General features: G+C 50.0%; 1 protein-coding gene across 1 annotated transcript; it reads right to left on the bottom strand.

The window, feature by feature from the left end:
- Positions 1 to 445: 445 nt before the first annotated feature.
- On the bottom strand, positions 446 to 3608 carry FAM43A (family with sequence similarity 43 member A). Its single transcript, XM_079763365.1, has one exon. The coding sequence runs from the start codon at positions 2672 to 2674 to the stop codon at positions 1388 to 1390; it is 1287 nt and encodes a 428-aa protein (XP_079619491.1). The 5' UTR covers positions 2675 to 3608; the 3' UTR covers positions 446 to 1387.
- Between the last annotated feature and the right edge of the window lie 8347 nt (positions 3609 to 11955).

The raw sequence follows: 11955 nt of genomic DNA, 5'->3' as shown, positions 1-11955 counted from the left end.
TGCTTGTAAAGGAAAAGATTATATCGTATTCTTACACTTGATCATTAGCATGAACCTCAAAAGGAGGTGGTAAAACCTCACAAGATGTCGGAAGTCACTCCTCCCTAAATAAGCTCGCAGGTCTGAGAGTGAGGAACAGAACTCACCCTGAATCTCCAAGAATTAACTCAAAGAGACCAGAGAAAACCCACACTCGCACAAGTTAATTAATGAAGAAAATGGGATATACTTGAGAAGGCTGTCCCCAGTTGCAGTACCCAGAGGGGCAAAGGGCCAGAAAGGCCCCAGGCTTCGTATAAAGTGGGTTTCCCTTCCCTCTTCACCTTCAAGCGAGGCAGAGGCCAAACACTGTCTGACCACACCATCCGGTTGATGGACACACCCTCTCCTCCCCCTCCCCCGCAAGCATTCTCAGCAGCAGTTCCAGACGCTCACCTGTTCTGTTCAATTTTCCTCTTTATTCTCTTCCCACTGGCGGGCAAACAGAACCAGAGCAGTGCTACTCTTCAAAAATAACAAAATGTTTTATACACATTTCTGTATATACAACTGAACAACATTTTACATGTCCCTTTTGCACAGCAAAAGATATAAACATCCAGCTCTGAGAACAGTTATGTACATAAAAAGATGTCAAAAATACTTCACAACAGTGCAAAAATATTTTACACAGTATCATGGAGTGAGATCTTTTGAGCAGGATGAAGGTGTGTGTGTTTCTAAAGGAAAACTCCTTTTTTTAGATATTAGATGTCTTTAACTGTAAACAAAATGCAACTTTCTTTCATTTTCCTCTCCCCCCCCCCCCCAAACAAATATTTGAGGAATTTGGCAGAATTTCAAGGGTCTTAGTCTGAGGTAAACAACCCAAGCTCTCCACCAAGACTGGAGGCAAAGAGGCGGCACAATAACAGCCTCAAACATTGTGAGAGTAAATTCCTTTTTCTTTTAAACGATATGCCAATGACAATGCTAGGCTGCTCCCAGTTGAGGGGTGGGGAGGAAGTTAACCCCTCCTCCAGAGGCCCCAACTGCCCCACAAACAGGAAACTGGCCGGCGGGCACCTGCCGCCTGTGGGACTTTTGCTAACTTCAGCGGGCATTTCCCTCACCCCTGACCCCAAGGGGCTGCCTCTCTCCTTCCCTTTAGGGTTTCACCACCCCATCCCCACACATCCAGCCATATCTCCATAGGCAACCTGAGCTCCACTTAAAACAGAGCCAAATGTGTTCAGGGAGAGGAGCAGGAACTCTGGGCCTTAAGTGTCCCATTTTCCCTTTCCTGGGCGCAAGCGGGGGTCAGGGCTAGGTAAGGAAGCTGTCGAGGAGGCTGTTAGGGAGTCACAGTGGGGCGCCAGGGCGCGCGCAGAATAAGGTTGCGGGGAGCTCAGCCGGAGCGCGGCTCGTCTGGGCTGGCGCGGTCCGTAGGGCCAGACTGGTCCCCGGCGGTGGCAGACGTGGCATCTGGGGCCCCGCCTTCTATGGAGCTCTCGCTGCCGGTGCTCTCCCCAGACAGCAGGCGCGTCACCCGCAAGTCAGCCTGCAGGCTTCGCACGTCGTTGCCGAAGCTGAGCTCGCCCAGATCGTTAATAAGCTGCGACAGCTCGGCCTTCACGTCGGAGGAGCTACCCAGCAGCAAAGGCGGCGGCCCAGCCCCGGGTCCCAACGAGACCCCACTGCCCGCCAGCGCCTCCTCCCGGCCACTCTCCAACGTGTCCAGCAAGTCCCCACATTCGAAGTGCATGGCCACCACCAGCGCCCGCTGCGCCTCAGCCTCTTCCTCTGCCGGATCCCTCTCCCTGGCACGATCCTCTTCCTCCTCTCCCTCCTCCTCCTCCAGGCAGTTCTCGGTGTGCTCCTCTTCCTCTTCTTCCTGCAGCTCCTCCTCCTGCTGTTCGCCGACCAGGTCCTCAGTGATGGAGCCGAGTTTGGGCGCGCTGCGGCTGCGCTCCACCGGCGGCTTGTAGCAGCAAGGTCCGTGCAGGAGCAGCTTGCGCAGCGGCACTAGCGGGATGGTGTGCGCGCCCACCAGCTCCTGCTGCTGGTGACGCGCGTCGTCCCGCCGCTTGAGCCGTTTAAATTCCGCCAGTGCGTTGGCCGACGTTTGGTAGAGCAGCAGGGCCATGGCCTGCGCCTTCTCGGGCTTGGACACCAGCACCGCGTGACAGCGCAGCATTACCGCCTTGTGCTTGAGCTCGTGCCGGTACACCCAGGCGAAGACCTTGGGCAGCCGCGCGTCCGCCACGCAGTAGGTAACGCGGTGCAGCAGGTAGAGGTGGCCCGGGCGGCGCAACGCGCGCTCTTCGGCGTGCACCATGCGGATACCCTGCGCACTCACAGTCAGCTTCATCTTGGTGCCCTGACGGCCCGCCTCGCTCTTGCTCCAGATCTTGCCCACCGCGAGGTCGGTGCAGCCGTCGCCGCGCGCCTGGATGGTGGTGGCGTTGCCCAGGTAGAGCACGGTGTAAGTGGGGTCCTCGCTGGTGATGTGCAGCTTCTTGCGCTTGGAGCGGAACATGCTGCCCACCCGGCTGAGCGCGCCTTCGGGGCACGCCCGCGCCAACGAGCTGAGCGCCGAGTAGTGCAGGCTCACCGCGTAGCCCTTGGGCTTGGACGCCTGCCTTGGCGGCGCCTCGGCTAGCAGCTCGAACTTGTGTTTCTTCCACGGCAGCATCTCCGGAGGGCGCCCCCGCGCAGCTGGGCGGCGGCGGCCGAGCGCTGAGTGCGAGCCCAGCTGAGCCACCCGCCTAGGCCAGGCTCGGCCCCGGGCAAGACCGAAAATTAAAACTCTGCTGGGAGTGGTCCGGTGGTAGGGGTTGGGGGCGGGATAAGGGTGTAGTGCTAGAGAACCCTGCAGGAGCCAGGGGCAGAATTTTTTTAAAAGGAAAAAAAATATTCAGTTGCGAGTGTGGAAAAACGCACACTCCCGCCTGGGCAAAGACCTCAGCCTGGGCAAAGACGGAGGCAGTCTTAGGCAAGCAAAATGAGAAAAAGACCGAATGAGAGTGAAATGGAAAATATCTGAGAGGGGGGGGGGGGGGGGATGCGCGCCTGCAAATAAATAGAGGGACCCCAAGTAAAAGCAGCCGAGATGGTTCGAGAATAATGCAGGAACTCCTCGGCGAAGCTGGAAAGGGCCCCCTCTCACACAGTTCCCAAGGCTGGGGCCAGGAACCTCGGAAACTCAGCAGCGAGTAAGGCCAGGGGCCAGGGCTCCCCGCCCCCACGGGGTGCTGGAGGCAGACTGCCACTCCGCCGGGCTGGTCCCAGAATCAGTTGCTTGCCCCAACTGCGGTCAGGTGGCGGGTCCAGCTGGCCGCGGTGGGCCCGGCGCAGCAGTCCGGTCGTGGCTCACTGCATCTTGGCTCCAACCGGGCGCGGGGGATTCGGGCTCCGCCGGCTCACCGTCCGGGCTGGCTCGGCCGGGGCAGCGCGGGGCTCCACCGGCGGGGCGCGCGCATGGTCGGCTCCGGGGACGGTCGCTACCTCATTTCTTCCCTCCGGGGGTGTCCAACTCCGCTCCCGGTCTCCCCTCGGCCTGCTACCCGCCTTTGCTGCGCGACCCCTCGGGTACTGGGAGCGCTGGCCGGCTCGCCAGCCTCACATCCTTGCCGTCCGAGAGGAAGATCTCGGGTAAATATAGGCCGGCGCAAACCATTTGCCGAGCGGGGACAGGGGAGGAGCAGGGAAGACTATCCGTTTCGGTCTCCGACGCCCAGCGGGTTCCTAGTCTCTTAAAGGGACCTGGTTGCAGTCATTGGTCGAGGGAATGGGGAGACCAGTCTAATCCAGCAATTACACCCCAAATTTTCCAGCATCTCTTTTATCTACAGGTAGCGCCAAGACCGGGGTTACCCCTCAGGAAAAGCAACTTGATTTCTGACGCTCCACCCCCAGGATGAATTGCAACTCACTGAATCAATTTCTCCATCGAAACTTGAGGAGGTGGTAGAAGGTGGGATTTTATACTATAACCTACTATGCAGCAAGGTTGGGGGAAATAGTGGTTCTTTCATTGCATGGCAGCTGAGAAGGACTGGATGCTGTTTAATTTTTTTTCCTCTCAGAATTTTATTCTACTAAAGAAAATAGAGAGGGGCAAAGAAAACACCAAGACTCGTTTTTCACTATCTTGGAGCCTTTCTCCACAGGTAATAGTGAGATGATTGGAGTGAACAATATAGTCTATAGTCTATAAATAAGCTGCTACCTGCCCCTAACCCCCAGCAGCGCCCCCTGCTGCTGTCACGTTTCAGAGTATCTGTTTTCTGAGATAGACACAGTTTCCAAGAAATGCTTACGTGTGATCAGAACTCAATTTACTTTGACAAGCCAGTCATTCTATTTTATTACATCATTGACACAGTTTGGATGAGAATTCCCAGTAAAAATTCAAATGACGTTTTTATTTGAGTGTCGAATAATGCCAGGCCACCCTGCACTGGGAGTGATAATCACATGAATCATGCTTTTCTTATGTGCCAACTAGACAATGCAACTTTAATCTGACCAGCTTGACCTTTGGCTAGTAACTCATTTCTGGGCCTTTGAAACAACCTGCTTGCCTCTATGGTCTTCTCAAAGCTAAAAAAACAAAAAAATTCTGGCTGGAATGTGTGATATACACCCAGATGATCCTGCGTCAAACTTCCAAATTCATCCTAGAGGAGGACAGTGTGGTCCCCACTCCATAGGCCCAGTCCACCAGGGGACTGTGGACGTCTCTGGCTTCCGTGCCAGATTTCAGAACCACATAGCCCTCCTAGAGAGTCCTGGCCTTCTACCTTTGCTAACGTTTAACCTTTTTTTAAACTCTAATTCAGTTTTCTCAGAGACACTGGTGTTGAGTTTCAATTTAACTAACTTCTGAGTACCTTTTCGTGCCAGTCCCTGACCTAGTCCCTTGCAGACCCAATTCCTGTCTCCAAGAAGCTCCCAGTCCAATGAAGGATGTGAAGTCCAGTCAACTCTAGGTTTGTAGGTTCTATGAGAGCACCCGGTATCCCCAGTGCCTGGCACCAATAGGCACTGCTTAATTGTTGAATTAATGAATGAGACATGCATGTGAATAAGAAGACAGAGTTGGGCCCTGAGAAAGACCCAAAACTGGAAGAAAAGGTTCATTATGACTAGGACAGTGGTCGGCAAACTCATTAGTCAACAGAGCCAAATATCAACAGTACAACAATTGAAATTTCTTTTGAGAGCCAAATTTTTTAAACTTAAACTTCTTCTAATGCCACTTCTTCAAAATAGACTCGCCCAGGCCATGGTATTTTGTGGAAGAGCCACACTCAAGGGGCCAAAGAGCCGCATGTGGCTCGCGAGCCGCAGTTTGCTGACCACGGGACTAGGAGAATCAGAGAAGGCTCCACAGAGGTGGTAATGTATGAAGGATGAAGAGGATTTCTTCATGCAGGTAAGAATTAAAGGGCTTTGGGGGTATAAATGACAGCAAAATTATAGAACATGAAAATGCATGCACATGTGCAGATTAGGATGGAGTTTAACTATTGTAACAATGAAAGAAGATTTCCTGATCAAAGAAGAAAGACTCTTGATCATGCTTTTTGGGCCCTCCTTGTCTCTTCGGGAAGGAATGGCTGGCTGGCCCCAGGCTGTCATTAGACCAGAACTGTGATGTCTAGTAAGTTGTCAGTAGCACCAATAGGTTAATTGGATGGGTATCAGGCATGGTGTGGGAATGAGATAGTTAGGATTATAATAAGCCATTTAAGCCAAAGTTAATTCATTCTTTGGCTCAAATTTCCAGAATATCTTGCAGTGGCAATGACATAGGCACTCCAAACAAAAACTTCCATTTAAAACACACCAAATTAACCTTTAACTCGTCCGTGATCTTGAAGTCTAAACTCTACAAAAGCAAATGTCACATTCAAGCAGTTAACATTTCCAAACTGCTTAGGGGTCCAAGGGTCAGAAGGGTTTGGGGAGGAGGGTGTGGGGCAGGTGGTGGGAGCTAAGGTTGGCCTCAGCATCTGCGAGGGGTACCACCATGGGCTTCATGCAGTGGCAGGGAAACCAGTGGCAAGGAAGTTTCCACTGGCAGGCCAGGCTCTCCAGCAGCAGCCAGAGTGTCAGTCCCAGGCACACAGGCAAATAGGCCCACAGCACTGCTCCTGTGGACTGGTCTCTGCCACACCTGGACTACCTTCCTTTTTTAATTTTTTTTAATGAGCCATAAATGACTCTTTTGACAAGAGTCATTTAATATTTTTGTTGATTTTTAGAGAGAGAGGAAGAAGAGGGAGAGGGCAAAACATCAATCAGCTGCCTCCTACACCCACGCCCTCCCCCCCCCTGCCCCCCCCCCCCCCCCCCCGCCCGGGGACTGGGCCCACAACATGGGCATGAGACCTGACCAGGAATCAAACTGGCAACCTTTCGGTGCATGGGACAACGCCCAAGCAATGAGCCACACCAGTCAGGGCTGGACTACCTTCTTAATCGGCTTATTTTCAACCTTGGGAGGACAGAAAGGTTCGAGACAAATGGGAACACTCCTGTGTGTGAGTCATGCTCTGTGCCTGTGCTCAAAGACCCAGGAGGAGGACCGAGCTGTCTCCTAGGAGCCTGGGCCAGCCTCTGGGGCCCACCTCACCCTTTGGAGAAGCTGGCCACCCTTCAGAAAGCACAAGTCACAACTGAGGCTTTATCTTGTTGGGAAAGTTGGTGGCACCGTTTATGAGCCCACACCACAGATCTGAGACATAGGGCATTTCCAAAACAGAACTTCAGCAAAGTCAGTTGTGGAAGCGGTCAGACATCCCACTGTAGGGCAGACTGTACTTTTTTTTGTTTGGTTGGGTTTTTTTTTTTTTGTTATGACACTGCCCCATCTACTGGTTGCCAGGCAGAAGTACCACTTGGTGAGATGGTTTCTCATAGAACCGGACAAGCCAGTGGTTGAATCAACACACAGCCAAGTCACAGCTGGAAAGCAGCTCGGCTTCTACCTTGACATCTGAGAGTCTGCCTTTTAGCTCACAGAAAGCTTTCAAGCTGGCTTCCTCCCACCTCATATCTTGCATAATGCTCCTCCCTGTGGCGCCCTTGCCTGACATCCTACTGAATGAACATTGGCTTCAGAGACAACAAATGATGAATCTGGAATCTTCAAAGTCATTCAACAAATATTTGTTGAGAGTCTATTGAGGGTGTGACGTAGTTGCTGGGGATATTGCACTAAAGAAGACAGACAGGGATTTGCCCTAATGGGATTTATAGCCTATGGGGAGGCAGATAATAAGCAAACAAATAACTAATAAGACATCAGGTAGCAATAAGTCTCTGAAGAAAAGAAAGCAGTGTTAGGAATGGAAGGTGGCTGGTTTAGACAGCGTGTCCATGAAAGACATCTCTGGGTAGAAACCTGAACGAGATGGAGCCAGCCATGCAAAGATGGGGGGAGGGATGATGACATTCCATCCTGCGCTGGCAAATATGATAGCCACATGAGAGTAATGAGCACTTGAAATGCAGTTGATCCAAACTGAGATGTGAAACAAGTATGAAATACACACTGAATTTTGAGGAGTTAGTAAGACAAAAATGATGTAAAAATGGCTCAACAATTTCATAGTAATTGTATATTGAATAATATTTTGGTTATGTTAAGTTAAAGAGAATATGTTATTAAAATTAATTTTGTTTGTTTCCTTGTACCTCTTTAATGTGGGAACTAGAACATTTACAACTATATATAGACAGCATTGTGCTAGGCAAGCGGCATAGCTAATATGAAGGCCTCAAGGTGGGAATAAGGTTAACCAGTTCAAAACTGAGCTCCAGCTTCAAAAATCCCACTGTGTAATCCTAGCCTTTTACTCTGCCAGCCCTCTTAATTCCTGACTCCTATCACATGAGTTCTTCAACCTCAAGACCTCCAGGATCTACATCAACATTCCACACAGAGTGGACTCACCCCCACTAGCTGCATCAGATTTTGCTGGCACAATTCCTGGATCCCACCCATAAATCAAAATCTCTGCTTAAACTCCTCCTGTGACTGAACACATACTAAAGTTTGGGGAGACCTGCCATAACTCACTTTATTTCTCCTAGTATCAACTCCTTCCCAACCTCTTGCCTTCTGCTCCTCCCCATCCAAGACCTTCCAGATGAGCACCAGGTCCAGTTTCTGTATACCATATCCACCCAGCAAAGCCCCAATCTGGACCAATACCATAGTCCATATACTCTGCTTCTGGAGCTGGACACTGAGTAGAATCGCTCAGATAGTCTACCCTTGACACATTGTGACCTCTCCTATGGTAAGCAGAATAATAGCACCCCCCCCTCCGCAAAAAAAAAAAAAAATGTATCTGTCCTAATCCCCAGAACCTGTGAGTATGGGGGAAGGGGAAGGAAGATTGTAGATTGCTGGAAGCCAATTCCAGCATGTCATAATTGCAAGAGTTTCATCAAAAGGTTGATGGGACTTGGGGACTCAACAAGGGCTGAGTCACATATGTTATCACCTGTTGGGAATGGCTATTTCCTCAAACCTGAAAGGGATGCGTTAAATTGATTGTTTGCTGCCAGGGCATCTTAATGTACATGTTATTGCCTCCTACTGCCCAAACACCTGAACAGCCATAGGCTATTCCCCATTCTGACAATGGACTCTGTAGACGAAACCCTACCCTTTGAAGTGTATTATCTCCACCTTGCCTTAGGACAAATTGTGTTAATAAAAAGCAAGGGGTCCTGAGACGAGAAGAACTTAGCTCCTTTAGCTAAAGCTCCTCTGACCCCCAATGCCTTTCAAAATTATCTTTCGTCTCTGGACTCCTACTTAATCTATGCACAGCCTTTCTCCAGATTGCTGAACCCTTCTTAATGCTGGAACGAGAACCCCGGCAGTAGATGAAGTTAAGGTTGCTAACTAGCTGACGTTAAAATAGTGAGAGTACCCCCAATTATCCAGATGGGCCAATGAAATCACCAGTTTCCTTCAAAGTGGAAGTGCAAACCTCAAAAGCATCAAGTGAAATGAAAGAAGCCAGACACAAAGGTCATGTACTATTGTAGTAGGCTATCTATGTGAACTATCCACAGTAGGTGAATCCATAATGACAGAACCAAGATTCGTGGTTGCCAGGGGCTGAAGGGAGGGAAGAATGGGGGGAAACTACTTAATGAATATGGTTTTCCTTTCGGAGTGATGAAAACGTTTTGGAGCTAGATGTAGTGATTGCACAACATTGTGAATATACTAAATATCAATTGTTCACTTTAAATGATTAATTTTATTTATGCATCTCATTGTGAATTTTTTTTTATTGAAAGGAGGAGGAAAGTGTCAGAGTGATGCAATAGGAGAAGGTCTCCACCCTCCCTCGCTGGTTTTGAAGATGGAGGAAGGGGGCAACAAGCCAAGGAATGCAGGCAGCCTCTAGATGCTGGGCAAGGCAAGGACTAATTCTCCCCTAGAACTTTCAGAAAGGATACCCTATGACACCTTAATTCTAGCCCAGCGAGACCCATGTTGGACTGCTAACCTGCAGAATTGTAACTCTGTGTTGATTTAAGCCAAGTTTATGTTAATTTGTTACAGCAGCCATTTTCCTCTTATCCTGACTCCCTTTCCTCTTCCACTCCCCTCAGTGAGTGCCCTGAATCCTCACCACTTTTCCAGAGCTTCCCACTCCCCATCAGAGCCAAGCAAGGGACTTGGTGCTTCCTTAAGAAAACTGAGGCAGTAGAGTAATGTTAACTGTGAGCCAAGCCCAGCTAACCCCCTCACTTAACCACATCCACACCCATTCTCACCTCTCTGCCCCAGGCTCAAAAGTCTCTCTTTATACCCGTCCCCTCAAATCGATCCTTCAAACCACACATTTGACAGTATACCTCTTTCTATTATGACCATTCAGTGGCTTCCCACCAATCACAGGTTATGGGCTCAACTTCTCATTATAACACATGAGAATTTTCAGGTCTGGCACCTGCCTACCTCTCCAGCCTCATTCACCACTTCTCCCGGCCTTGTGATTTCTGCTCCAGTGAGGAAGAACGGCCTGTGCTTCTGACCATGCTCATGAGACTTGTTTCTTGTCTTCCAGCCGTTCTCATGAGGTTCTGTCTAACTGGAATGACCTTCTTCCGCCACTTTTCCAGGCTGAACCCTACTCATCTTTAAAGAGCCACCTCAGGTACCAACTTCTCCAGAAAAGTGCCTGGCCTCCCTAACTTCTTCTCCACCCTCCCCTGTGGGTATCTGTACTTCTGCTCTTGTCTCACTGATATTATCTTTAACTGCCTGCCTCCCTCACTAAAACTGTGAGCTCCTTTAGGAAAGTACCTGTATTTAATTCACCCTTCTGCCCCTTCAGTTGCTAGCACCAATGCCTCCCTAGTCAGTGTACCATAACTGTTTGTGGGATGAACAATAGCCATGTGTTTATTTTCACAGCAATCAGACTATCATAAACACAGAATGTCAGAACTGAAGGAGGCCTTCCAGAGAGCCTATCTCTTCAAACAACCCCTCCCCTCAGGTTTTACAGATGAGGAAACTGAGGCCCTGAGGGGCAGTGTCATAATAAGAGTAGGACCCATGTAGCCTGAATCTAAATTCAGGGCACTTTTCTTCAGCTAAACATAAAGCCAGAGGCTTTTAAACACATAAATATGAAGAACAAACATTCTACACTCTCTCCCCTTCTATGAAGGGCTATGTTTCGGGGGCTTATGAGTTCATTGGGTGGACTGGACCAGAACAGCTCTCATTAACCAAACATCCTTCTCCCTGTGACCTGACTGAGCTGTCACTCTCTGGGCCCTTAATCAAAAGTCCCCTTGTTGCTGGCTCTCACTGCCACCGAAGAGGTTAGAGCAAGCATGTCAAACTCGCAGGCTGCATGCAACCCACAATGAATATTTTTGTGGCCCAGCCAATATAACAGTATGTAAGAAATGTTTTAATAAACATTTTGTAACTTAATTTTTGCAATATCCTGTTATACATAATCCTATCTAATAAAGAGGGAATATGCTAATTGACCATCATGCCCTCACAAAGATAGCAGCACCCACAGCCAATAAGGAGGGAATACGCTAATTGACTGCCACGCCCTCAAAGATGGCGGCACCCACAGCCACAAGATGGTAGTGCCCAGTCCCCTCAGCCCCGCCGGGGCGGCAGGTGTGCGGCATGGTTGGGCCTGCCCCCAGGTGGGTCTGGCCACTCCGCGCGCCTGCCTCCAGAGTCCCCCAGTCCCATCAGTCCCCCAGTCACCCAAGGCCAGCCCGAGGTGCAGGCAAGACTCAGATGGTGGCTACCCAGCCTCCCAGGGCTGCCTGAGGCTCAGGTAACCAGGGTTGGCCGAGACTTGCGCTGCCGGCAGTGGCAGCAGCAGAGATGTGATGGGGGTGTTGCCTTCCCCTGATTGCCGGTTCTCCTCATGCCCCTGAGGGCTCCCAGACTGTGAGAGGGGGCAGGCTTGGCTGAGGGCCCCCCTCCCTACAGTGCATGAATTTTCATGCACTGGGCCTATAGTTATTAATAACGAACTACAACGTTCGCTAATGACTGATTACTATAATCGTGTTACATTCATTTCCCTTCCACGCCTTATGTGCAGGCGCACCATTTCTCTTCACTAATACTAGCAGCGAATATTTTAGCAGCCGGTTTCCACATCATTTGTTTTGTACTGACCTGTTTGGTGAAGCTTTTGTTTTTTTGCAGCCCACATAAACTTAAACCTTGTTTATTTGGCCTGTGTTAGCCTTTGAGTTTGACATGCTTGGGTTAGAGTCTAGCATGGCTGTCATGGTCATGCTCAGACTTTGGTCCCCCTAGTGGTCAAGATCATGCTCAGATTCAAGAGAGTCTGGTGGCCCATTGGGTTCCTCTGCTCTGCCCAGTGACCCTTGACCTCTCTGGGGTTTTCACTTCAAAAACAGTAAGAGTCCTTTCCGGCGGTG

The sequence above is a fragment of the Cnephaeus nilssonii genome (assembly GCF_951640355.1).
Source record: "Cnephaeus nilssonii genome assembly, chromosome: 3".
Classification (NCBI taxonomy): Eukaryota; Metazoa; Chordata; class Mammalia; order Chiroptera; family Vespertilionidae; genus Cnephaeus; species Cnephaeus nilssonii.
Note: the sequence above shows the minus strand (reverse complement) of the source record. Positions and strands in the feature narration are given on the sequence as shown.